Source organism: Stylophora pistillata, chromosome 14 (genome assembly GCF_964205215.1).
Source record: "Stylophora pistillata chromosome 14, jaStyPist1.2, whole genome shotgun sequence".
NCBI classification, from domain to species: Eukaryota; Metazoa; Cnidaria; class Anthozoa; order Scleractinia; family Pocilloporidae; genus Stylophora; species Stylophora pistillata.
In genome coordinates this window covers 21,150,953-21,177,991 of record NC_142532.1, presented here as the reverse complement: position 1 = coordinate 21,177,991, position 27,039 = coordinate 21,150,953, and the positions used below count along the sequence as shown (strand labels likewise).

The following is a 27,039-nucleotide window of genomic DNA, read 5'->3' as shown; positions in this document are numbered from 1 at the left end:
CATGCGTGACCGAGCCCGTTGTCGAGTCCCGGTGTGGTAGAAAACGACAATCCATCAGGTTGTGGGTGTTATGTGGGCGACCGGCAGTTTTGCAGAGGATGCAGGACAAGAAGAGATGTCTACGAGGGTGGCTTAGACCACTGTTAGAGTGGCGCCTTGGCGTGGTACTGCAGATACGCATGGCTTTGGTATCTTCGATGCTACGTTACTCATCAAGGGGAGATCCAAGAGCTAGAGAGATTTCAGGTTTTAGCGAAGCAAGGGTCTTATGGCGTAACTCCGAGCCGTAGTTTTGTTTCGCTAGGTTATCAGTTTACGTATGATGTACGATCCTCGCAGTGGAGAGCGCTATTTATGCAATAGCGTAAATCAGACCTGAAAAAAATCAGGCCTGTACGGGATTCGAACCACTGACCTCTGCGATACTAGTGCAGCGCTCTCTACTACTGGTAGAGCGCTGCACTTGTTCGATGTCACAGCCTCTTGCAGTGACATCGGGGTTTTCAGTGCGTGATTTACATTGAGAACAGAAGAGGAAAGGAAGCAAGGTTGAGCGACCAGATATCTGGTATAAGCACTGAAAATTCTTTCACTTACCTTTTTCCCACAGTATTTGGAGTAGATACATCAGTTGAAGATCGACACGCATTCACCATGGGTTACACGAACCAACGAACGTCGTACCAGATCATGTCCTGATCTGCCTCGGCCCCAGCTGTTTTTATGAACTATTTCCAGCTTCTCTCGGTTGCAAAGTTCAGATCGATGTTGCTTGGGCACCAGGCGATATAGCATCGCTTGCGTTCGATCGAGCAAGGAGTGGCAATTTATTTTCATATTTTGGCTTTTAATTTTACTGCAAAAGGATACTGGAATGGACAGAGGAGATCAGGAGGTAAACTAAATTATGAATAGCACGTGATTTTATCTAAAATCGTTGAAGATCGAGGGAAAATATGGCTGATGACCCTTAATTTTCAGGAAAGAGGTGCTACGCAATCGAGCAGTCACGTTGAATTCAGAGATCGTGTTCGTAAAACCCTTTACTATGGCCAATACTCGGACAGATCGCTTCCATCTCTGGCAGTTACAGGTATCAAGCTACTCTTCTAACGTCACGACTAGTACTTTCTGCCTTGAAATAAATTAATCGGTAGGGAATATGTGGTGATGATGCGAGCAGTGGCTTTCCCGTATGATTTTCAGAAATGTGCATATATGTGTTGTTAATGAAATTGTAACACCTACGCCAATGAAAATAAGGCTGAATTTAGCATGGGTTGTATTTCTTCCCTCCTTATAATTCCAATAAGAGCCATTTTTATTTCTGTGAATAATGTACACGAGGAGATGTAGGCAGCACCTGATGTGCTCACGAGTGTATTTAATTTTGCTGCCTAACCACCATTATCAAGAGGCTATTATGATCGATTGTTGTACTCAAACACGATTTTAAACTACATTTAGTTTATGAAGATCTCAAGGCTGTTTAAGGATAACGGTGGCATACTTAGAACAGGGAAGAAATTACGGCATTACCATTTGTAATCTCTTAAAATATTCACCTGCAGATGTTGCAGTGGAGGTTCTAGGTTCTGTTGCACCCACAGACAGAAAGTGTTTGGATACAAGCTATGCTATGGTGGTCTCACGGTAAGTTTCGTATACATTTACTATAAATGCTGTATGAAGCCCTCTCCTCCCCTCTTAAACTAGGCTTTTTTTGTCTAGAGTGTCAAGTTTGCAATAAGTTCTCCCCTATTAAGAGCCCAACTTTCCTCCCCTGAAGAACAAAAAATTAAAAGCCAGGGGCAAAGTGATATAATTAAGCTATATGTAACTGTACATTAGTGAAAAAGTGAAGTTAGTTGTTGGATTGCTATATGGGTGAAAATTCACTGTCACGAATCTCTGGGTGTCAACATGCACGAGGAACTACAACTGTACATGTAAGGCTTCACGCATGTTTATTTGTGTGCTAGGAAGGAGTTGCTATGTATTTAGAAAAACCATTTAGTATACATCACTGACACCTGGAAACCTTATTTTTTTAATTAGGAGAGCCAAGATATCTCCCTGTACATTGATGATGGGGATTCTTTACTCTGAGAGATTACGTCAGAAGAACCCTGAGTATCTTGCACGAGTGTCATCGTCTGACTTGTTCCTGATATCAGTGGTTAGTGAGGTGTAGACAATATATATATCTTATTAACCAAGCGCAAGGGCCGTACTGGGAGAATATCGGCCTGAGGTCTTGACAGTATGGACCGAGGGCCGATATTCTTCTAGTACCGTCCCGAGCAAGCTTGGTTAATAAGAGATTTATCATACAACTGAAGTTCGAAGGGACACAAGTGCGGTATCATTCGGGACAGTGCCCGGTCCAATACTTGGAGAATATTGGACCAGCAATAGAGCATTTTGATTGGTTGATTTTATTTATTGGCCCTCTGACTGCCCGAGTCGTGTAAATAAATAGTTTTATTAACTGAGTTGGTGATATAAATTAGCCATCACAAAGAGTTTCTAAAGTTGACACGGGGAAGCCCCATTTCTACTTATTTATGGCATGTGCTGTAAGTTAAATATTAAAATACTATTTTCATGTTTTATAGATGGTGGCGTCCAAGTATTTGTATGATGAAGGAGAGGAAGAGGAAGTGTTTAATGATGATTGGGCCAGAGCAGGTAATCTATAAATTCAACAAATTGACAGTGGTTTAAGTGTGGTCTGTACTCTTAGTGACAACGATATTTGTCATCACAGTGGTCAAAATTAGTTTTGGAATCATGAAGCACGGGAGCAAATTTGCCGATCAGATTGTGACTTTACTGCCAATTGTGGTCAGTATTGTTTTTCATAGTTTAATGTTGGGCTATGAAGCAAACAGAATTTGTTCGAGAAAAAATAACTTTTTACCAGTTTCAGATCGATGGAAATTTTGTTTGGGGGATAGTCAGAATTCAATCATGTTTGATTTTTTCCTTCAGGAAACAAAACTGTGAATGATGTAAACAAGCTTGAAATGGAATTTTTGGCGTCTATTGTAAGTTAAAGCAGTATTTCAAGTTATATTCTTGTGTTTTCTTTTTTGTTTGTGTTTTTTTGTTTTTTTTTGTTTTTGTTTTTTTTTTGTTTCATTTGATGGCAATATTTAGGGTATGCATGTTTCACAGTGCAACACAACCAAACTAATAGACAGATTGGAAACAGCATCTGCATTCTCTCAAAAACTTAAATGTGTTTGGTGATGAATGTGTTCTTCGTTGTCAGGACTGGAGCCTTTTTGTCAGTAATCAAGAATTTTTGGATTTTGTCAATAAAGTGGAGTCCAGGTACAAGAAATTGAAATGTATTTTTTTTAAGGTTAAAGTAGAATTTTGAACATTTAATTAATTCTTGATGGACTTTTAAAACTTGCACTTACAAAATAGGTTATAATTCTTTACCTCTTGTGCAGAATTGCAACAACACATGGACTTTGCCGTGGTTGGTTCACATACGGTGACTTGTGCACGTTGCTGGATAACACCAGGTTTCTTGGTACTTTGAGTCTTTTGAGACTTGAAATTTTGAAGGTATGTCATTTTTGAAGGGTGTTAACAGTACTTAGATTTTGAGGACTGACAGTTTTATATGGCAGTCTACATAGAATGTTTTCGTGGCAGATTAGAAATAACTGCTGTAGAATATCTATTTAATACTCTTCTTTCAACCATTCTGAAGTAACTTTTCCCCCACTTTAACCCACAGACCCCTTGAGTGACTAGCGTCTAATTTCTCCTTACAATGTCACCCCTGAATCAAACATTTAAGGTTACAAGAATAAAGGAAATGATCACCAACTAAAGAAGCTCTTGATTGTTAAACAAATTCTACTTGTCAGCACCTTGGGAAATGTATGGAGAACAGTATGGAGAATGTGCATACTGATCATACAGGTAGGTTGTAAAGGATTCAACTTTTAACAGGTTGGTCCCAGCTTTTCTTTTATTTATTCTCTAGGTGTTTAGTGCATGTACCTTGGCCTATGTGTTCAGTTTGTCTTTGGCGCTGTCTGTCACTTCCTTCACCAGTTGTCATTGTCACCACAGTAATAACACTTCTGACAACTTCACCCCCCCTGTGCAGACACCAGTCTGTTTAACCACAGAATCTGCCTGCCGGTTTCATCACCCACCAGAAATGCCCAGGCGAAGAACAGAAGTACCTTTGGTGGTTTCAAAGAGATTTCAAATGCAGCACAACCATTCTGAGACTCCGGTACAACAAGCTATGACCATCAAGACCCAACAAGGATTGCAGGGAAATGAATGCTGTTCTCCACTTTCTTGCAATTGGAAACCCTTAGAATTTGTATTAAACAATGCTGTGCAGGATTCGAGAAACAAAGTCAATGTGAATGAGCTGAAAACTCGCAAAGACTCTGCTGAGGATTTGAGACTTTCTTCTACCCTGTTTACCCAAATATTATCACAAAAGCTTGTTTTGCATAACCCCTGTACCTCATTTCGTTTTATGGAAAGCTACACATCAGGTCTTGTTCAAAGTAACTTTGTGTCAAATGTTACAGGTGCATTAGGACACAGTGACTGGCTGAGAAGCCATGCAAAGAGCAGTTTCATTTGTGTGGCCTAAGAAGTGGTGCACTTTTTTTTTAACTACTTTAAAAATTAGGGGGTGGGTCATATCTCTCAGGATAATTTCTTCTTATTGGTAACTCTTTTCTAGGCAGCAACTGAAATTGCAGAATAGTTCAAATAAGAAAAGGCCATTTGTGAGAGTCCTGCTAGTCAAATCCATTTGAATTTGTTCAATTCTTAGATTCAGACAGAAAATATGAGATGTCTTCAGTCATGTTTTGGAGCTATCCACATGGTATTGTTTGGACTTGGTCACTCAAACATTTCAAGTTTTAACGATTATAAATTTGGAAACTATGGTTACATTAAAAGGGAAGGGTATAAGGAACGTTTACTTTGTAACAGCAAATATGAATGCAGCGCTAATTTCAGAGCTAAATTATACTATAGTTTAAGGTAGAGTGTCATTGAAGTGACCCAAATTTGGGATTTACATTGTCAAAGAATATAAACTAGTGGTTGCTCATTGATTTCTAGTATGCATAGTTATAGTCACTGAAAGATATTTAAAGAACTTTATTCAAAAAACATACAATTTCCTTGCACAGAAAAAAAAACATGCTCCTCTAATTATATTTTTTGATAAACTTGATATCTTAGAGTATCAGAAGAGTACCAGAAGAGGCAAAATGATTTTACAAGGGATCTTTTTTAAGGCAATAACATTAAAGTAATTGAAATTGAAGTAAGTTCGATAATTTTCATCCCACTTTACCCGTTTTATTTTTCTGAGCAGTATTCTTCTGCTCCTTTAGTAAACGCTCACAACACATCAGTTTACTAATAAGTTGGTTAATGTGAAAGGAAAATTTGTCTTGGTATTTTTTTTGTTGTTGTTGTTGTTTTTGTTTAAGTTAGGATCTTTTTTATGATTATAAATATGTTACATTTCCTAAGGGACTGCTCAATATTTCTCGCCCAGGGAGGGTCCGTCCGGAGGATTTTGGTCGTGTTATGGTAAAATTACCTGATCCCTCATAAGGCTCTGTACCATTCTTGTGACTCCCCTGCTGGCATTTTTACTGAGTACCGCACCTTCCTCTCGTCGTTGACTTTGTTGCGTGCGTCTATGAGTTGTCCTTATCTCCCTTAAGTTTCTTGAGACCAACCGACATGGAAGAGTCAGGTTACACTCGAAATTTTCAGTTGAGTTCTATCAGAACTCCGGAAATCTAGAAAACGCCTCATGGGCGTGACGTTGTGTCAGTTGAAGTTTACGATAAAAGATCCCGAAATGAGATTGAACTCTTTTTCCTGACATTCCTTGATCTCATTTGGGGAACAGTCCTTATTTATCACCTTGGGTGGGGTTTGTGGGGGAATCACATATCTAGCACATGTTTTAGGGGGGTACAGAGGGAGAAAACTCATTGCTAACAGAGCATAAAATGGGGAATATTTTAAAAGAACTGTCAATTAACTGCTTATGAGGGGGGATCATAACAATAACACGGACTTATGAGGGGATCAGTGAATTTTATCCTCTGTTTTTTCCGCGCTCCCCCCCCGTTTCTCTTTCTCCCAGGCGGTAAACAATGATCCCTAAGTGACAAAAGCTAGAGTCTATAAGTAGAAATGACGCCTTTCCCAAATCCCACCCCCACCCCTTACCCTCTCATGATCCGCCAGTGATTCAAGCTGTGTTGGATGAATCTACAAATTTATCACCAGATGAAGTTCGTCGTCCTCCCGCAAGTGTAGCCGGTGCACTTTGGCGAACGCTTGCAATTTCAGAAGCACTTGGCGCGTCTGGGTGAACTTGAGACTTCTTACAGCAAAGAATTTCATACAATCTGCTTCGCATCTTCCTATACATGAAAACGTAAATGGTTGGATTGTAGCAAGCTGAAGATTTGGCCATGTAGGCTGGAATCGTGGCCCCAATGGGGCTGATACGATTTGGGTTTACAATGGCCACCACTGAAGCCAGAGCATACGGCGTCCAGGCAAAGAGGTATCCAGCTGTTATGGCGACTATTACCCACATCATTTTACGTTCTGCTTTGAGGGTTTGTTGGGTGACACGGTTATTTTCTCCCCAATTCTGCAACGCTTGTTGGCTTAACTTTCTCAAAGCTCTAAAAGTCTTGATGTAACTGTAGACAATGATGGCAACCGGAAGCACAAAGCACCCTAGGATCAAAAGGATGGTGTACCACACATCACTTGGCTTTCTTGAAGTCCAGTCTACTGAGCAGCTGGTACCAATACCCTCTAGGATGTATCTGGACCAACCAAGCACAGGCATCAGGCTCCAGAGCAGAGCATAGCACCACATCAATACGCACAGAATGATTGCTTTTTTCTTACTGAACTGAATTTGACCGTCACTGTACAACCTGCATAGTGTGAAGTAACGCTCGTAAGCAGCAACTGCTAGTAGCATCATGCTGCCAAGTGCACAAAAAAAAGTGATGAAGGCGTAAGCGGTACAACCTGCTTCTCCAAATGCCCATTTGCCTCGAACGTTGGAGGCAACCAGGAGAGGAAGGGCCACGAGTGAGTAAATGAAGTCTCCAACCGCCATGTTGAGCAAAAAGATGTTAGAAGCATTTAAAAGCTTTGGAGTTGCGAAATATGTCAAACACACGAGAAAATTGAGAATCACACCGCTTCCTCCAATGAATGTGGCCAAAATAGCAAAAAAAGTGTACACGCCATCCGCCATCTTTTCTAAGCCTGAAAAGCGATAAGACAAGATAGATATTTCTGTGCCTTTCAGTTCAGTCTTGATTTGTATGGTTTGCTGAAGCCACAAAGAGTGAAAATGTTGTGTGTTTGAACAAATCTCTAGAAAATAATGACTGAAATAGCTGTAAGAACCATACAACTATGCTCAGTTGGTCCAATGAGTTGAATACAGCAAATATTATTGTTTTGTCATCAGTTGACGCCAACTTCATTTTGGTCAGTTCAAATTTCACTACATCGTGCAAAGTTTAAAAAATATACCACACGGAAAGTGCAAAGTTCGAGAGGCAAAATCTTCGTTTGTTAATTCAGAACTATTTTGTCTTACTATCGGCAAAATATTTGGAAGACATTTGTAAAAAAAAGGACATAGCCAAAACTACCTGGAAAGGCAGGATCGTAAGAAAATTGCACTTTGCAGCTACGAACGGGTGATTTTAGTTGAAGAGAAGCCAACACGATTTCAGTTTTGCACCGGAGTTCGAATTACTGCTCAAATCTTTGGAGGAAAGAATGTTTCGTGCAGCTGTGAGCAGTTTGTTTCATCGGCACTCCTAGTCATAAAAATATGACCGGCTTCAGTAAGATTGTGTGGCAGCTCAACGCTATTCTTTACCTGAATAGGTTATTTCTTATATTCTAAACTTTTTAAAAACAAGACTTAATCGTTAAGGACTCGTCTCAAAAACTTTAAACTGCAACTAGAATTGAACCAAATTTGGAAATATTGGAACAGGTCTCAAGGCGATTAAGATAAGAGGAAATAAATCGTGTTTTCCATTTGCTGTAATAATTGGAAAGCAGTAATGTGAACTTATTACAGGAAGTTTCAAAGGCTTAATCAAAATGGATTTGTATCTTCATCGGAGGACAGGATATGATAACAACTATGATGTTAACAGGTTACACCTTTTCTGCTTGGTAAAGGAGAAAAAATTGAACTGTCAGTAATCTTTTAACTGTTATTCTCATTGAAGAGTGCGTGCATTCCTACATCAAGATAACTGAAAGTGCTGGCTGAGTACTGTAGCACATCATTTTTCAGCGTAGTAACAACCTGAAATGCACTCTCGTCTCCAATGACAAAAAAAGGTATCAGAACCACCACACTCACTCAACCTACTTGTGATTGTGTATGCTTCGACCGCGCAGTTTTTTCCCTGGTGCATACAATGAATTAAGAACTTTCCGGAATTCTTTTTCAGATTCCTTTTTAATACAAATGCAATCACAACGCATTTCATTCTACGGGAGGTAGTTCTTCGTCATTAAGATTTACTTCTTTAAATGTTCAGTCTCCAAAAAGTACAGACGCCATAAGAACTATTTCAATCTAGCTTTGGTCTCTGTGCAGTTTTGATCCGCTAAATGTTCTGATACTCGCAAACATTCTATTCGTTACACCGAGATAAGATCAAGTCTCCTAACAGAAACGAAACATTGCACCTGAGGCTACTCTGATAACGGAGCGACGCCTCAATACAGCATCTGTTAGCTACAGTAATTTTTGCTGAAAATGTACAACGCTTTATCTGTTTTATAACATGACTTCCTTCACTGAATTATTAACTAAAAGCAGAAAAATCACAAGTTTTATCACGGGTTGTCTACCTACATTTGCAAGATGATGAAAATGTCTTGTTTGATTGAACAGAGCTCTTGGGGATTTCTCCACGAATATTTATTTGACTTGCGGTCGATGCCCAGTTTGTTGGCGACTTTTACCCACGGGCGGTTTAACGAAATAAATTATCTTGAACAAAAACTCAAAGGCCAAGTAAATACGTATAAAGACAACTTACATCAAACCAAGAATTTACATACATAGAGCCAGCTGCAAGATGTAAGCGCTGTAAATAAAGAGCGAAGGATTATTTCATTATCACAGCACGCCTTTATATATCTTAAAGTTGGTCTGGATTTAAAGATGTTTCGTTTATTTCTCTTGTCTGTTCTGTTGCGAGAAGTTTTTTATCTTTGCCGGGTAGATTAGCAAATTACATACTGTATGGAAATCGAAAGGACTTGGCGAATAATTTCTTCCATTTCCGCTAGATCTACATCTCTATCTGTTTACATGGCTGAAATGATCCGACGTATGTCTCTATTTCAGTCAAAACCATGGCAGCACATCTGATCCAGCGATATTAGTGGTCAGATTAGTGTTTCCGATTCAAAAAAACTAAACATATGTATTTTATTAAATCAGAGAGGTAGGATTGGTCCTTTTACTGATAACTCTAGAAAACTGGAAATTGTTGATGGTAGAGCTTTTCATCAATGTTGTATTTGATAGAAATAAAACCAAAAACGATTTGGGTACAATTGAATTGAATGAATCGTCTTTTGATAGCAGACAAGACTTGTGTCCGCCAATGTTTCTTAAGAAAAAAATGGCACAAAAGCCTCGTAAATGGGTTGTCAATTAGAGACGCGATTATCATCACGCGCAGCCTGCATTTAGCAGTTCTGGAGAAAACACGAGCTAAACATGTTGAACGCTTTTAAACTCAACTAAAATATTAATGCGTCGACGAAAATCTGGTGTCATTTTCGCATTTATTGGAGATAGCACCCGAAACAATAATCGGAGTTCAGCACAATAGAATTCGATAATTGAGATGGATTTTTTTAACCCATTTTCTAGTAAAGTGTACATTACAACCTTCAAACAAGCCAGAGTGGGTATACTTTAGTTACCAATGAAAGGTTGACTTAATACATAAAATTAATCCATTTTCAACGTGAGACCTACACCCGTGTAAAATTAAAAGCTTTAATGGCCCAAAATCTTAATCTTTTCTGCCAATTTGGAACACTTAAATCCATCATCAGTTTTCGCAACCTGGGCACGCCAAACGAAAACACAATGCTGATGCAATCTTTGGTAGTTAGTCAGAGAGGATCTCTATCAGTGGCGAACTTATTTCCTATTCTAATTTCCAGCAATATCACCATCAGCAACATCATTGTTTTTGTCACCATTATTAGCAGTGTTTCACGAGCATAGGTAAGCGAAAAACGCAAAAGACTACACGTGTATTAAAAAGCGTGACCGAGGGCCACTAACTTTCAAACGGTTAAGACGTAAGTATGGTTGAAAACGAAACATTAAAATGAAGACCGAGCATTTACAAAGAGCAGCTGGCTGCATGTCCTGAAAAAACTTAAGGAGCCAACGTTGATGCCCACGTCTAAACACCTTGCCCAAAACCTGGGCTATATGACTTCCATTCCCGACTAACATGCAAATGAATTAGCGCTCTAATGAGTTTCCTATCCCTTCTTTGGGATTTATTTTCAGGTTTATCCTCATGACTCAATAATCAAACAGTGAAAGGCAGTGTGGTCCTGATTAAACAGGAAGAAGATTCTCATTTGCAAGTAAGAATGAACATCAACTTCTGACGAGCCTTGTCTGATTTATGCTATCATCAACGGATTTTTCTCTGTACCACAATCATTACTAATGTTACGCAATCAAAAACAAAAAAGATCCAAATCAGATAACATTACAGGAAAGAGTCCAGTTTGAAATGGTTCGTCGTTCGCTCAGGTAAAATGTATGAAGCCTAATATTTGAAAAAGTTTTAAGATCTCATCGTTTGTGGTTCTGCTACTAAAAGCCAACGCTTCAGCGAAGACCTAAGGGGTTCTAAACCCCGTGTCGAAGGAAAAACCCGAATATGAACATTCTTAAAAAGCGTCATTTGCTAATTAAGGAGCATTCTTGCTCTTCAATGTTTTGGGAACCATTTTTGATGCAAAACAGTTACCTCTAAAAATCTCATAACCTGGTAAGTAAGCCGGCCCGCTCAGTAATCAATAGTGTGATTCAGTCGGATTGACAGCGATGGCGGGCGTGCTTAATACACCTACTTCCGCTGTAATAATCAAAGGGACAGTCAAAGTGTAAATCTTTGACGAGCGTTTAATTAGTGCCTACCTTAGATAAGATCTCAGAAAATTTTTCTTGCCGCAACATTCAAGGACTTTATAACCTGTGCCCTGTGCACGTTCTTCTTAAAAGAATAGTCTCTGAAAGCCGGAATCAGTGCTGTGATGCGTGTATACAGTATAAAAGGCGCTCACGTCCGACTCGCTTACGTAACTGCACATACAAATAGCTATGTTGATGATAATAAAAATACTGATAATAACAACAATTATATTAATAATGGGAATAGCAATAATGATGACGATGATATTCACATCATGTATCATTTTCATAATCTAACAAAAAGAATCGTTAAATTTTCGTTCACTGTAAGTATATCATGTGTCGCAAGATTATCAATTAATTTGGAGAAACTTGTAGTTTTTCATACTTAAAAGAAAATTCCTCCTTTCCTGCGGAAAATAACGTACTCTGTTGGTGCTAGCTAGTGACGTTCAACTACGTGCGGGCCAGTTTATCTTTTCTTTACCTAAAAAAAATCTTTACATAGACTGACCCTTTATAAGTATTTTACTGATTTGATTTGATTTGATTTGCAAGTAAGAACATCTGCGGTGAAGAATAGATCGCCAATAAACTGCTAAATTGCACTTAAATCGATATCTAAATACTTCAAATGAAGAGATTACACGTAATGGAAAATTGTAGAACAATTTATGTTTCCTAACTGGAAGAAACCTGTTTAAATGCGGCACCAACTCAGCTTCTGTGATCCATTTATTAAGCCGTAGTTAGCATATTAATTGTTCAGTGAGACTTAAGGGAGAATCTCAAACCACCTCCAGCTGCAGTCTTCATCAAAGAACTCATGCAAGTGAAACTTTTGTTACAAGAACCCCACACAAAGTATACGCCTTGCCTTAACGTAATTGGAAACTGGACCAAGTTTAAAATGAACCTACCATCTTCATTAACATCAGCATTTCGCAAAAGCATCACATTCGATATTGCTATCCTAGCAGTAGACAGGAAGTTTTTCACCGTGGACTAAGTACAGCGACCTAGCCTGCCACGAGTTTCTTATAGCTCAGTGGTAGAGCTTCCGAAGTACTAATCGGAAGGTCTTAGGTTCGACTCGTTTTGAGAGCACTCGGAGTTTCTTTTTCTCCGGGTATGCCTGTGTCACTCACTGAATATATCATCTCTCAATATTATCAACATTTTCTTGCTCTTCATTACCAACATGACTTTCACTATTACTATTATTATCACTTTCATTATTATAATAATTCTCATAATTATTAATATTATCAACACCATCACTGATTATTGACAGAAATGATAGCTATCATCGGTTCCACCTGCCCACGACCATCTACACCAAGTTAATTACAATGGGATGACAAGTGTTATTACAAAATGCGATTGTTTGATCAAAAAGTGTGGCATGTATTTCAAAGTGCGACAATTTTATCACAAAGCGCCACGATTATTACAAAGTGCGATGAAACAAACCTACAAGTGTGGAACTTCAATACAATTTCCCAGGAAGGCTTTGCATCCAATATAGAACGATTATTCTGAACTTTTAAAATCTCGTTCCGATACTTCTTGCATTGCGGCAAGTTTGTAAAAGTCCAGTTACCGTCGCCAACTGATACTTTTATTCGCACGATTAGTTAAAGAAAATTTGAAACTTTTATTATAATAGTTATCAGATTTAATAATAGACCAATATACGACAATTGAGCCGGGAAAAAAGTTTCCATTTGATGCCGACATGAAAACACCTAATTATTCGCCCTAGGCAATTTCTCCCTTGAAAATTTGCAAGTTTTAATTTCAACTGTTCCGCTGTTTACATTTCATCAGAGTCTGAATTGAAAATTTACCATTCAAAATCAATTTTTGGTAGTTTTAAGCTTACAAACTAGTTCTTATTGTATTTCAGATGCCAAGCCACAGATCTTAAAAAAAACCAAAGATTCACTTCTGAAAACGTTTTTCATATCAAAGGAGGAAATAAGGCAGATGGACTGAATTGCGTTAGCGAACCGAGAGGAACTTAATCCAGGTTATTCCTGTCGGGTTTCATCGTAGCCTACCTTACAAGTAAAATGGGCTTTGGTGCCTTAACGAATGCTGGCACAAAATGTTTTTTGAACCATTACGATAAGGTTATAGATTGAAGAAAAAAAAAAACAAACATTCTACTTACTTCTTCTACTGCTGCTGATTTTTAAATCGCTTCAGATAATTAACAGTTAAAATTCACAACTTTGCAGAGATAAAACGAAAAATTGGGGATTTCGTTCTTCAGTCATCCGCAGTAAAACGTTGCTTCTCAATTGGTCTGTGTAGGTGTGTAGGGCACCGTTTTGGGCTTGGAACAAAAACAAATAGTGAACGGGTCGAATCTAGCACAGATTAAAGGCCGGAGTGTCACTGAACCGAAAGATCAGCCTGCTGACTAGTTTCGTACCCAGATCTCCCACAAGTTGTATCAACATGCTCAATAATAATTTGCGTTGATTTTGAGGTGGTTTGATTGTTGATGAAAACAAACGAGAGATAAAAAAGACATATCACTGAGCTGTGGCGCTACTCCCGCTAAAAGGAAACCTGAACATGGCTACTGACTTAATACATCTGTTAGCTGTTTTAAATGGTAGCCACGCAACCGGCAAACAAAACAGCCAAAGCAATAAACCGCTTCTAAGCAAAACGTAAGCAAGCTTAACATAAAATTCTACTAAGAGGTCAATATATTCTGCTACAACCATGCCAGGCTTGCAAATTTTCCGACCAGCTTGACTTCCACAACAGTTGACTCCATACTGTTGAGCCCGAAACTCACAACTCTGAACCATTTAAGTTCCCTATGTACAACTCGCTCATATAACCTGACTGCTAAAACTCAAATAAACGAAAACAACCAATGAACTGACTGCTTTACTCACCTTTTTGCCTTTCGACACACTTGAAAAATCGTTTTGAAGACGGATGAAAAACCTTTGTAGTCGTTTCCTCGGTAAAATAAAACGCTAAGTGTCAATGGCACAGAGATTCTTACTATCGGGCAGTTTTTAAGTAGCGAGTCATTAACACAGCGTGTTTACGAGAGTTTGCGTCAAAGTTAAATGATACTTAGAGATGAATCCTCACGAAGAAAGAATTAAGGACTTGTTTCATCCATTATTAATGCCTTGTTTCAGTAGGTTTTGAAAAGGTTCTATGTGGGAGGGCGACTTCAAAGCTCCGACCCTCAACAAAGCAAACAGTCACCTTTACAGGTTTTAAATGCAGGGGTCAAGATAAGAAGAGTTGAAAGCTCTATTAACATACGTACTGTGAGCATTGTAGTTTTATTGTGATTACGAGTCCAACAGCTCGTTTTAACGACCTCTAAATGATTCTCAAAATGGACTCCAATCGGTTTCCAAAGTAATCTTGAGGATTATTCGAAAGCTTAATCGTTTGGGTCACAATTAACTGGTCCACCTATCTATCTCGGGTCAAAATGGATAGTTGCCTTCGGCATGGCTATAACCTGTTAGGTCTTCTTGGGATAATTTGCTGAGTAAAACAGTTTTTATCTGATGAACAATGGTTAACTGATAAACTGAAATCTCTCCGGCACCTGTTACTTAACCCGGCTAAGCACCAGCTCTCCTCTCCACCAACCGTTCAATCCCTAAAAGAGATTAGCATATAATCCCTACTAACAGTATCACCACTAGATCACACATAGTGATCAAAAGCATGAAAAAAATGATCACCAACTATAGAATTTCTTGACTGTTGACAAAATTCTCCTCGTCAGCACCTCAGGAAATGTATCGAGTATGGATAATACGAATTCTTTATGTTGGGATGCAAAGGGTTGAGTAAACATTGTTGGCATAATCAACGCATTTTTCCCTCGTTGCTATGCTGGAGGATGTATCACTGTTTCAAGTCAAACTATTGTGTTAGATCAATTAAACTTTCGTCGTTTGGCAAATCATTACGGATATCGGATCGACTGGAAGACTGGAGGACTGGAAGATTAACTTGACACTTTTAAGGGAGTTCAAGGCCACACCTGAAACAATTGCATGTATTTATTGCGACAGATCTAGAGTGCTTTTAAGTGAAGCCAGTGTATAAGGCAATAAACCAAAAAAAAACCTCTCGGCGAATTACTGTGTTCTTAAAAAAAACAAGACTCGCGTCCAAACACACTGAAGAATATCGACTAGATATCAGAAATATAACGAACTCAGTTACAATTGAGAAGCAAACCAAAATAGCGTCACGATTTTCCCAGAAAATTACGCGCAAACATCTTCGATCAATTTCAGTTGCAATCTGCTGTGGACGGAAAAATTAAAGCAAACTTCTGCTCTGTACGAGTTGGTATTATTTACCCAACAATGCATTCAAGGGGGGAACTTTTTAAAAAATGTGTCTGCTACGTATGTGATTAAGCTGATGCGTTCAAATTAAGTTTTAGCCCTCCTCTGACAGCTCTTTAATGTAATATTTTAACCAAGTCGCCGCGACGTCTTCAATAATCCAGCTCTAAATTTGAGAAAAATGGTCCAAAATTAATAAAGGCTGATAGTTTCGAAAGAAACTGTTTAGGGCTGCGTCGGTGGGAGTAACGAAATAATTTGGATATATCAACAAAGTTGAAGTGGTAAATTGGCCACCGTAACGATTACAAAAGTTGACGTTTCGAGCGTTAGCCCTTCGTCGGAGCGAATAGATCCAAAAATTAGCCTATCAGGCTTAGCAAAACTCGCTTTTTCTGAGGTTTAGAAGTGCTAGCGTCAACTTTAACGGACGAAAGTTTGAAGATTGAAGATGTATCTCCACTTTGCTGTTATAATGAAGGAGTTTTAAGAAGAAGAAGAAGAAATATCCTTTTTTTTTCGCTCATCAAAATACCCTTGACGAATTCGGTCACTTCAATACGAAGGCCAATTAAGCGATTTCCAGAAAACACCAACTACCTTGCAAATTTTCACGCACAGTGATTGTTGGATTCATTCATTTCTTGAATAGCATGCTTTTAATCTCGAAAACTGGTCGATAGAAGCCATCATGAATTTCATTCATAAATTTTTTTTTTGGCGATGTTGCATTCAAAATTAGAAACTGGCGTGTTTGTAGCGAGCGAACTATCTTCTTGGACCCATAAATGAACAAATAAATCACTGATGAATCTCCAAGGTGTGATCAAGCTAATGCTTTTGAACTGAGTTTTCAACGCTCCGATAAAGGCTATAAAGCAACCTACGAATAAGAAAACCTTCCAGTTACACAAAATGTCTAGCTACCTCTAAATTTTTGGGTCCTGTGTACTCCTGATTTTCTTCAGACGTATCTTTTCTCCAGGAGTCTGTATCCTTCTCTTAGTCTACGGTCTCAAGCGTTGCTGTGGACATGACAAAAAAGTAAAATTGTACATTGTATTACTGTGCACGCTTCTAGGGCCTACTTTTTTTTTTTTTTCTGATTTGTAGAGAAGGAATGGGGCTGAGAGTGATACCCAGTACCCCTACAGCTCGGTCTCGCAGCAATGTTATTGTTACAAATAGCTTCCTTCGATGAACTCTTTTATGCTCAAGTGATCAGTTTTAGAATCGTTCTAAAGTTTTCGCATAAAGACGAGTGAACCACTATAAGCTGATGGCAACCGGAAGTCAAACTCACAGGTAAAACAACAAGTTCGTCACGTTCGATTTGCTTAGTTTCTGTAAGTTGTCCAGCATTCGCCGTTTGTTTACAAGAATAATTTCACTAGGCAACGAACAAAAAGGAATCTTAAGCTGCCAGTTTTCAGGGGTATTTCGCACAGAAATCTCATATTAACCCTTGAAATAGTTTTAGCCTGCACAATTTCTAAAAGGGGGTTAGTTTCTAAAAGAAACTGTGGTGCTGCGTTGGTGGGGTAACAAGGTAATTTAGTTGTATCAACTCAGTTGAAATTGTAAATTGGCCTCTGGCTCGGGCAATATGGGCAACCATGCCCCACGCAAAGACATTAAACTTGATTACAGGATAAACTCAGTCCAATCTAAAAGGGGCTTTTAAATTTTATATCATTAAGTGCATAAGTTCCGGACTATATAAGAGATCAGAGAGGCTTGAGACAGTGCTAAATTGACTTAAACACAGCTCAAATATGTCGGAAATTTTAACCAGGCAAATCCAGAAAATAAATTTGTCTGAATTGAATCGATAATCTAGGTGAAGAAAAATGTTTTTACTCTCTTTAAATGAAGATTTCTAAAGCTGATTATGTGAGAAACTGAAATCTTTCTGCCAAATTACTCGTACCAATGTAATGTACCCTATGGAATGAGCATAGTGTTAAGTTGAGTCAATTCAGCATATGATCAAGAGGGCCTCTCCTGAAGGAAAGTCTTCATGTGAGTTTCATGTGAAAAATAGGAGCATGGCCACTTTCCAAAGATGGATGAAAAACTAAAAGCTATTTTTCTTTTCGATTGAACTCAGCATACCTGTGTGGTCTCGTTATCATCCTCAAATTCCACAGAGGTACATTCCACAATGGACACAGGATATGGAGAACAGAACTCTTATTCTGGAAGTAAGTAACTTTTTGAGTAAAGTATATCTTATTGCAGTAGTTGTACAACTAGTATCAGTAGTTGTTGCAGTAGTTGTTCCATGGTAGCTAACTTCCAAAAGTAGAGGTTTTCTAGACACTTGAGTGTGCAGAATATGGCAACTGTATAACACAAGTTTTTCTTTTCCTAAACAATGCTAAAATATTATGGTATGCATGAGATATCATTAAGTTTGAAGCAATCCCTGCAGACTGCTTTTTACATGAATTGAAAAGGCAGCAAATTTTTTGCTACCACTCCAAATACTTTGCTGAAACATAGCAAATTGAACTGACTGTTGACCCATTGATAATGAATTTGTGTTTCCACATTTCAACAGTTTTTTTTGTAAGATTCCTCAAGGTGCTGGCTGTAACTCATATTAAGTACAGCCTTTATTTGAGCTAAGTGGCCCATCCAGCTGGAGTTTATTCCAGTTTCCTCAATCATAAAACAACTAGGAGTGTCACTACTCTCCCCTGGATGGGATGTTAGTTCATCACAAGGTCACCACCACCCTCCCTCCCTCCCAGCATTTCATCAGGTTTTCCTGAGAATTCACTTGTGGCCATCAACACTCCTGGGTAGAGAGAGGCACAGTGAGAGTAATGTGTCCTGCCTAAGAACACAACACACTGACCAATCTCAGCCCAGAGTCCAGCACAACATCCATGGGGCCACAGCACCTCCCTTACTCAAAAATTCCAAAAAATATGACAATTTTTTTCAAACTACAAAATAATGTAAGGGTAGCATAGCTTCCCCCAGTTCTATTAATAACAAGTGCATTTTCTTTTTTCAGAATTGTAAGCTGTCAAATTATCCATGTGGTCCTCATGACAAAAGCATTTATTTGGTTCATAGAGGTGGATTATATCTTTTTAAAACCTCATACCCTATAGCTTACCATGATTAAATGTTACTATTAATTGTTTCTCACTTAGTCCTCTTTCTGACAGATTAATTGATGCTTTCTGTTATCTTTCTGACACTAACGATTCTTGTTCAAAAACTAGCTACTGAGGGGATATTATTTCCTTACTATATGTTAGGATGTAAGACTTCAGTGAAAATGTGTGATAGATGTTGTATCATGTCCAAAGTAAGACGAGTCTTAAGGAAGATGTTGTTGTTTGCTAAGTAACTGATGCTTAATTGCAGTCATTTTACCTCTGAGAGTGATTAGCATTTAATACCTCCCTAAACTATGATCTCTTAATAAAATATAAAGGTCACAAGAATAGAGGAAATGATGGGCAACTAAAGTAGCTTCCAATTGTTGAACAAATTCTTCTTGTGTGCATCTTGCAAAGTGTGTAGAGGACAGTAAGGAGAATATACATACTGATATTAGGTTGTAGAGGGTTAAAGGGATTATGAAGACAGGGGGTTCATTAGGCAATGAATATCAGATAATCATCACCCCACTACAGAGAATTCTCTGGCTAAATTTTACCTGAACTATTTTTGTATTCAGATATGGAGCTGTTACCTACCACATGATCCTTTCCCTTATTTTTTCACTGTTTTCTTCTAAATCTAAATCTAAATATCGTTATTTTGGCAAAATTGTTTAGGACATCACGCCAACTCTAAGATAATAATAAGTGAAGCTATACTAAATATACAACACTATTAAAAACTATTGAAAATTATTAAAAACTATTTAAAACTACCGATAAATAAATTTAAGTTAGTTTGCTTTTAAAAATACGGAGGGATTGGCTGGAGACAGTTTCTTTTGGGAGTTTGTTCCATTCAGTTATTGTCCTGGGAAAAAAAGAAAATCTAAAAATGTCTTTATGTCCTTTCGGTACAATAAATTTAAAATCATGGCTTCCTCGGGTTCTCCTTCCTTTGTTTGTTATCAAATAATCCCCCCAATCCCCATCTAGGAGGCCGTGGCACATCTTGTACATAGTGGAGAGCCTTGCATGTCTTCTCATTGTTTCAAGTGTGTCCCAATGTAGGTCTTGCAGCATTTCCGTCACGCTCGTTGTTCGATCGTAATTTCCAGTGACAAAGCGGGCTGCTTTCCGCTGTACCCTTTCTAGAGCGGCTCTATCTTTCTGGTAATGTGGGTCCCATGCGCTACAGGCATACTGGAGTTTTGGCCTCACAAGTGTCATATACACGGTTTCTTTCACTGACTTTGGACAATTCCACAGGTTTCGTTTGATAAGTCCCAGGACCTTATTTGCCCTAGATGTGATAGTTTCAATGTGTGGTGACCACCTCATTTTGTTATCGAGCATTACCCCCAGATAAGGGTGAGATTCCACTTCTTCTAGGATTTGTCCACAGAATACGTATTCTCGCTTTGGTGGATCTCTCTTGGTTGTAAAACACATGATCTTACACTTTGAAGGATTAAATTCCATCTTGCAACATTTTCTTGCAACTTAATTTATTGATGAGAACCCCAATGATCAGAACTGATCTTGTATCTTTTTTTTTTTTCCTCAGAGCGTTTGAATAATGTGGAACCTCAAAAGATGGTCAACAGTAAATCAATCAAAGTACCACGTGAGCGGTTACTAAGACCTTGGTTCCATTCCCCTCTTTCTCGCTACCAGAGCAGCTTGATGTTTAGGAAAACTTGATATATTCATAGTTTGTCAAGTGGATGCTTTATAGAGATGTGTCTTCACTTTACGTGTTGTGATCATTCTACATGATACAAAGATGCAGCAGTTTTTAAAGTATCCATGAGATGAAACAATGTTTTCATTTTACTCACTCATTTTTCTTTTCATTTTTGACTAAAATACATCATAGGTGTGATTTTTTTTTTTTAGCAAATATTTCTCATTTCAAATGTTTTCTGTTACTGAATTCAGTTATATTGAGAGGGTTAGCAGTAGTGTTTGTCCCTCATTATTAGCCCTTCAGCACCAGCATTTCTTTGAAATTATGAGGCTTTGAGCAATGCTCTCCAGCAAGAGGTCAGCAAGGAGTCAAGTGCTCATTGTTAATACCAGACCCCAAGCTTAACTCTCCCTGCCCCAGGTGACTTGTCTCAAATCTTCCCACTGGTGGAGAAATAAATGTCCTGCTGCACAAATAATTAGAGCCAGCTCGCCAGCTATAATACTGCACAATATCTTTTGTTTCAAAAATGGTATTATTAGTTTTGAAACTGGGGTGCAATCATGTGCTTGGTGCAATTTGGCATGAGTAAAGGCGGAATCAAGTGGGAACACAAATGGCATTTTTCCATCTCATGATGGGCACTTTCAGTGAGTTTTCTGTGAGTGTTAAAACTCGTCATCTCCAAAATTTTAATACAAACAACACAATGAGAGGGTATCGGGGCCCTAAAGCGAATTAGGCACCTGATCCCAGCATCAACCTTACATCTCATCTACCAAGCTATAGTAGAACCTCACTTTGGTTACTGTGACATTGTTTGGGGTAGCTGTGGGAAAACGCTACGAGACAAACTGCAGAAATTGCAGAATAGAGCAGCCCGTGTGATGACATTCTCTAACTATGATGCTGATGCAAATGAGCTACTCGAGTTTTTAGGGTGGAAAAATCTTGCACGCCAGCAGGAAATCCATAAAGCCACCATGATGTTTAGATGTCTGCACGGGCTAGCTCCAGGGTATCTGTATTCAAAGTTTACGTGGTGTGACTCTGCTTATGACCCATAGTTAACTATGTTATGACCTAAGGGACTCTGAAAATAAGCTCAATGTTCCATTGCCGCGCACTAATTATTACAGAAAAAACTTTAGCTACAATGCAATGGCGCCACATTATTGAACAGTCTACCACGCGATATGAGGAACACAGAGTCTCTAGGGGTATTTACACATAAGATCAATGACATTCTTTAAGTCTAACGCTCGGCATTCACGGAAAACAGCTTTAGTGTTATAGTGTGTAGTTTAAATTTTAAATATCTTAGCGTATGTGATATGTATTTTTTATGGGCTGATGAATTGATCGTGTTTAAATGAAGATTACATTTCATAGATACCATTGCACTGTAAATATAGTGATTTTGTCACCACTCACTTTTCTCTTGATGCTGAGGGTAAACTTGGACTTGAGCAGAATAGATTTACATTGAATTTTTAATGCTGGGTCGTATGTCAATTTGGGCAGTCACCAACACCATACAGCACTGTTCAAGGAGTTAATTCTTTCCTCTAGATACCTACTATTTCAACAATTTATTGTAGGAGCCTCTTTGAATATTTATAGCACCACAAGTCAAGGATGTAACAATAAAAATTTTTCAGTTGAATGTCACAAGGAACCATAACTACGGATTGCGCATTTTAAAGATCCACTCCTACATTTATTTGTTCTCTACGAACAAAGCTGTTATTCAAGCTATCGTTGCCGCTCTTCGTCGCGCACGACGCACTGATATACGAGCATTTAGTCTTTTACCGCACCTCATGTGGTTGCTGAAAGCTGTTCTGATATGTTTACTTGATAATGCATAAACGATAGGATTCAAAACACATGACAAGTACACCAACCACATGGCTATTCGGTACACCCACAGAGGGGTTTTGTAAGAGGGCTGACAATTATGCACCATCATGTACGGACCCCAAGATAAGAAAAAAACCATCACGAGAATGAACCCGATTTTAGCCACCTTGTACTCGCGCGGTACGACGCTAACACGAAGTTTGCTTTTAAATTTGGAAATCGCGCGAAGTCGTAATAAGGGCGAGCTTATTTTCTGCGCGGTAGGTGCTTTAAGCAACGTTGGTTTCTTGTCAGACGCGTCATGCAACGTTCCAAAACTGAGAGATCGCGAACGAGATTTCGGCTGAGGGATCAGTTCTGGTAAATTTTCTTTCCTACCACGATCAGGGTTATGCGGAGTAACAGGTTTATCATAAATAGGGATTGGAGTTGGCGATAACTGAAGTTGGTTAGAACTGGTTTTTGAATTCCATGCTTGTCTCGACTCATCTGAACACTGTGACGTTTCATGGTGGTTTCCGGAAAACCTCTGATCTGGCAAAATCACTCTGTTCAAAGAAAACGGGACTGGAATTTTTAAGTCGGGGCTCGCCGCGGGAGTAGAAGCGTTGGTTACTGTAAAACTAATTGAATGAGAAGGCTTTTCTTCCCTGATTGAATCAGTGGTCTGGTTCAATTCTACAGTGCTGCGCGACTTTGGCTCTGACGAAATAAACTTTTTATCCTTCGGTGTGCAGTAGTTACCTAGGCTTAGTGATCTGTGCAATTGTTCTCCTACCAGGCCACGCCGGCTGAAAAAAGGTGAAACTGTTCCGGGTACGAGCTCACTGACAGAAAACTTCACGCTGACAGAGCATGATCGCGGTCGCGCAGCTAACTTCATTCGTAACAATAAAGGAAGAGGATTCTCGTCCATTCCAGCGTGCTGGCATCCCGCAGAATACGATCGAAACTTTTCGTCTCGCAGTCTGTCTGGAACGTCTGACTTGAAAGATTCTTCCTTGCATCCAAAAGCCCTGAAACGTGCAATGGACTTTTCCGAATCATTCTGATCAACAGACTCTTTGAATCTACTGAAATTACGTTCTGTTACGTTCTGTTCTTCATCAAGCGCTGAATTAGTGAGGAACGAGTCTATTTCGTGTCCTGTGATTTCAGCTTCTCGTACGCACGTGCTGTCCCAATACCCGCTTGTGGCACTTGTTGAAACCTTCCAATGAGAAACTCTTTTAGTATGCTTACGCACTGACGAATATATCATGCCATAAGTGGAAAGAAGAGTTACTAGAGGTATTCCGAGGGCTAAAACAGTCATAAATCCGTATAATTCACAGCTACGGTGCCATGCAGGGGAGCAGTGGTTTGTTCCAGGGTGAAACTCGTAGTTCGTGATCAAAGGCAAACAAGCGAGAGATATAGACCCTAGCCACACCAGCGTGAGCATGTACAACGCTTTCTTAGGGGTCAGTACATGCTTGTAGCGCATTGGTCTGACCACTGCTAAGTATCGATCAGCACTGATACAGCATAGAGTCGAGATGGATGCAAAGCATAACATGGTGCTGGAAATTCCATTCATCTGTAATTAACAAGGAAATAATTGAAATGATGTTTTGATCAAGCTGCGGCCTAACAGCGTTTTTGTTATTTTTCTACGCCCTTCACTTCATTTGAATTTTACATAATGCAGCTAGTTGTTCGCGCAAAAGACCCTTTGCGTATTGACCAACGTATGTCGTCAGTGTGACAACCGAATTTCCTCAGTTTGTTGGATACTTTAGACATGGAGCTCCGCTTACGCGCTGGAGCTCTTCAATAAATAGACTGGACAGTGGCACACTTTTTTCCATACAAAATTTAGCATTTGTCTCGTTTTATGTTACCACGAAACAATCAGGGTCTTCGAAACCATCAGTTTGGCTACAAAAATATGTAATCTCGTTTTCGTTAAGGAAATGTTATGATGAGAATCTTTTACTTCCTCTTTGCTCCCGATATGAATATTAACCGCTGGCCATGCGCAGGACATGAGATCAAGCAGCACTCGCCTCCACTGGGAGTTTTTAAAAACGATTTCAAGTTATCAGCAATCAGTAAGATAAAGCCATTTCCTTTCAACTGATATGTCCTGAAGTGTTTTATCTCACAACAATGAAAAACACGGAATTCGAAAGCGCCGCTTTTGAATAAGGTAAATTCCGGCTTCACACCATTAGGCGCTCAAATTTCCGTTTAATAAAAACGACTATTTTTGCTCTTTGTTGGCTCACCTTCTAAAGATATACTCGCGTCACGAACATCGAACGATATACAAACGAGTTCTCTATTTCACTATGACTAAAATGACCATTATCTAATCCACAGATGTCCTACTGGATTAGTTCTTTTTTCTTTGACGTCAAAATCTGTATGGCTAATCTCAGTAAAAAAAAAAAAAAAAAAAAAAAAAAAAAAAACCTCTTTTCAATTTGCATGTTAGTGAAATAATTTTAAGGTGGTGAAAAGTTTTAGCACTCATTGATTTCTACAGTCGGGAAGACCATCCATGGCTTACTTCACTAGCTTTTATTATGGATTTTTCACGGTTGGCTAATTCCTTGTTGGGTATAAAATACAAACTACAGACTAAAGTAAATGAGAAAGTAAAACAAAGCAGAAGAATCCTTTTCGTCATCGTACAGGTCCCTAACAAAAGAATGTGAATAATTTTCGAAAATACTGCTGAAGCGATTTTCCCGTGTCCATCTCATCGAAACTGACATTGGTAGAAAAGAACGCTTTGAAGCTGGCCCGGCCTGGCTGGTACATTAACAAAGTTTTCCCAGTTAGGCAAACTATTAAAATAATGCCGAAAACGTGCTCCTTTTTTTCCGACTGGGAATTCCATTATTTCATATTCTGTGACAGAAGAAACGGTGAAAAACTGACTAAAAAATTTTAAAAAATCTTTTCTCTCACCTTACAAAGCGATGAATCAATGGTCCAACCCAATCTTATAAACGTTGCCAAGCTCAGTGGCATCACAAATATCGCCATTAAAGCGTTAGACACGACCAGGTTTAAAATGAATATATTAGTGGTGATCTTCCTGAGATGTTTGTTTCTGCAAATAACATAAACGACGGAAAAGTTAAGTACGATGGCTGCGGTTATGACCAGTACGAGTATGACTTCTTGAACGAAGTGTAAAATAGGCGAAGTAACGAGGTCATCTTCCTTATTAAGCTCCGCCATTTGGCGGCGAGTGCAGCAAACGAAGTTTGTCGTCCGAAATCAAATGTAAACGTCGTATTCTCGTTTTGGCGCAGAAAACTGTTGAATATTGACGGTTTTTTTTTTTGAACAAGCACTTGAAAGCATATTTCCTGCAGCTAAACGAAAGAAATCGTTTTATGACTTGAAGGTTTCCGGCAGGAATCCTTCATCGATCAATCGACATTGTTGTAACAATTTTCAAAAGAACGCTAAAGATTGGCTACTGATAATAAAAACTTGTCATTAAGAAACACTCTCTATGCCAAATGTGTACAATCTTCAGGATATCACTATCACTAATCGGAATATTTCAGTCGCTAATTAGCCGCTGGCAGAAATCGTCGAGGATGCTTATAACACAGCGGTGAAAAGTTTACATACTCATTTCGCAGCACAGGAGAAAACTGCATTACTGGGCCAATAACATGAAACTAATTTACACATAGATATATGAGGATTATTTTTGGAATGTTTCTCAGACTGGTAAAACTAGAAATTGCTTTTATTCTTTAAAAGAAACAAAAGCGCTAACATTTTGAAATTGTAATGAATTTAAGCAATGAGTTGAAGTCAGTAACATTCATTCCCTACTAATCAAAGAAGGTGAAAAAACGCTTTAAAAAATATAGGAATAAGATCCGCCTTTTCCTACACAAAAGCTTGTTCAGTACTGTTTGTATCACTAATATAAAATTAAGCCGCTAGCTTGCCCGGCCGGTAGTAAAAAAGCGGATTAGAGATCACATGATTACTTCTGTGCACTCTGCCGGCGAGTGTCTTTGCCGAGGAGGAAGTTTATGACGAATCGTGTTTTATATAGACGAGTTTTTGATATTTCTTCCTCAAAACAATCAAAAATAACCGCCTTTTGGAAATCGTACATTAATTCAATAGACGTTTTTTGCATCTATTCATTCTAAAAATATTGTCGGTCAAAGATATATAAATCCTCATTTACGTCAAAGAAAAGTAAATGGTTAGGTGCATAAAGGAAAGATGTCGGTAAGACACAATTTCGACTTCCTTGTTATGCGGATGGAAAGATGGACAAATGTAGATGTGGCAGGGTTGTCAAAAAGATCTTGAGTGACTGGACTGTGATCAAAAGGAAGAGGCACAATGTCAGGCTTCCATGCTGAATATTGAGCTATAACCATTCGGAATTCAGAGTAGACGGTGAAATGCGGATTACTTCGTCGACCCTTTTCGGTCGAAATATCGGCTGAATCAGCAAATAAAATAGTTTTCTCAGAGCTAGGTTTGAATAATTTATGTGCATTTTGACAGAAATGAAAATACTCTTCTGAACTGTTGTGGCAACATGTTGCTGCAAACATGTTTAAAGACCTTAGGTACTATGCCTGCGTCACTGATAAAAGAATATCGCGTGAGGTGTAGAGACAAAGAGTATGGATAACTGAGTGATCATATGGAAATCGAGTGATAACTGAATTTTGAGTCAATTAAATTTGTAAA

General features: G+C 38.7%; 4 protein-coding genes across 7 annotated transcripts; 2 read left to right on the top strand and 2 right to left on the bottom strand.

Moving 5' to 3' along the window:
* The first annotated feature begins 742 nt into the window (after positions 1 to 742).
* LOC111330916 (protein CNPPD1) lies at positions 743 to 5,332 on the top strand. The gene is made up of 9 exons (XM_022935911.2): positions 743 to 895; positions 982 to 1,093; positions 1,572 to 1,653; positions 2,059 to 2,179; positions 2,619 to 2,691; positions 2,995 to 3,050; positions 3,278 to 3,339; positions 3,465 to 3,582; positions 4,010 to 5,332. Exons 1-9 carry the CDS (start codon positions 875 to 877, stop codon positions 4,640 to 4,642), a joined length of 1,278 nt encoding a protein of 425 aa, XP_022791646.1. The 5' UTR covers positions 743 to 874; the 3' UTR covers positions 4,643 to 5,332.
* Positions 5,149 to 16,691, bottom strand: LOC111330917 (melanopsin-A). 4 transcript variants are annotated; one of them, XM_088744776.1, is made up of 3 exons: positions 16,561 to 16,691; positions 14,197 to 15,799; positions 5,149 to 7,326 (listed from the first exon to the last, which is right to left on the bottom strand). In XM_088744776.1, exon 3 carries the CDS (start codon positions 7,313 to 7,315, stop codon positions 6,281 to 6,283), a length of 1,035 nt encoding a protein of 344 aa, XP_088600902.1. In that variant the 5' UTR covers positions 7,316 to 7,326; positions 14,197 to 15,799; positions 16,561 to 16,691; the 3' UTR covers positions 5,149 to 6,280. The 4 variants fall into 4 exon arrangements, with proteins under 4 accessions (XP_088600902.1, XP_088600903.1, XP_022791651.1 ...); XM_088744777.1 differs by having other exon boundaries at positions 14,197 to 16,656; XM_022935916.2 differs by lacking the exons at positions 14,197 to 15,799; positions 16,561 to 16,691 and adding an exon at positions 13,455 to 13,761.
* Positions 16,692 to 16,779: 88 nt separating this feature from the next.
* On the top strand, positions 16,780 to 22,111 carry LOC111330932 (sperm-associated microtubule inner protein 10). Its single transcript, XM_022935933.2, has 4 exons — positions 16,780 to 16,938; positions 17,744 to 17,837; positions 18,659 to 18,722; positions 20,323 to 22,111. The coding sequence occupies exons 1-4, from the start codon at positions 16,913 to 16,915 to the stop codon at positions 20,457 to 20,459; spliced, it is 321 nt and encodes a 106-aa protein (XP_022791668.2). The 5' UTR covers positions 16,780 to 16,912; the 3' UTR covers positions 20,460 to 22,111.
* On the bottom strand, positions 20,597 to 26,990 carry LOC111330902 (uncharacterized). Its single transcript, XM_022935886.2, has 2 exons — positions 25,267 to 26,990; positions 20,597 to 23,887 (listed from the first exon to the last, which is right to left on the bottom strand). The coding sequence occupies exons 1-2, from the start codon at positions 25,540 to 25,542 to the stop codon at positions 22,196 to 22,198; spliced, it is 1,968 nt and encodes a 655-aa protein (XP_022791621.2). The 5' UTR covers positions 25,543 to 26,990; the 3' UTR covers positions 20,597 to 22,195.
* Between the last annotated feature and the right edge of the window lie 49 nt (positions 26,991 to 27,039).

Coding starts and splice junctions, on each gene's coding strand:
- LOC111330916 (XM_022935911.2), top strand. CDS start 875: ATGGACAGAGGAGATCAGGAG. Junction 896..981: donor TGGACAGAGGAGATCAGGAG/GTAAACTAAATT, acceptor CTTAATTTTCAG/GAAAGAGGTGCTACGCAATC. Junction 3,051..3,277: donor TGGAATTTTTGGCGTCTATT/GTAAGTTAAAGC, acceptor CTTCGTTGTCAG/GACTGGAGCCTTTTTGTCAG.
- LOC111330902 (XM_022935886.2), bottom strand. CDS start 25,542: ATGGCGGAGCTTAATAAGGAAGATGACCTCGTTACTTCGCCTATTTTA. Junction 23,888..25,266: donor TTGATTCATCGCTTTGTAAG/GTGAGAGAAAAG, acceptor TGTTAATTACAG/ATGAATGGAATTTCCAGCAC.
- LOC111330917 (XM_088744776.1), bottom strand. CDS start 7,315: ATGGCGGATGGCGTGTACACTTTTTTTGCTATTTTGGCCACATTCATT.
- LOC111330932 (XM_022935933.2), top strand. CDS start 16,913: ATGGCAACCGGAAGTCAAACTCACAG. Junction 16,939..17,743: donor ACCGGAAGTCAAACTCACAG/GTAAAACAACAA, acceptor GATTGAACTCAG/CATACCTGTGTGGTCTCGTT. Junction 18,723..20,322: donor CATTTATTTGGTTCATAGAG/GTGGATTATATC, acceptor TTTTTTCCTCAG/AGCGTTTGAATAATGTGGAA.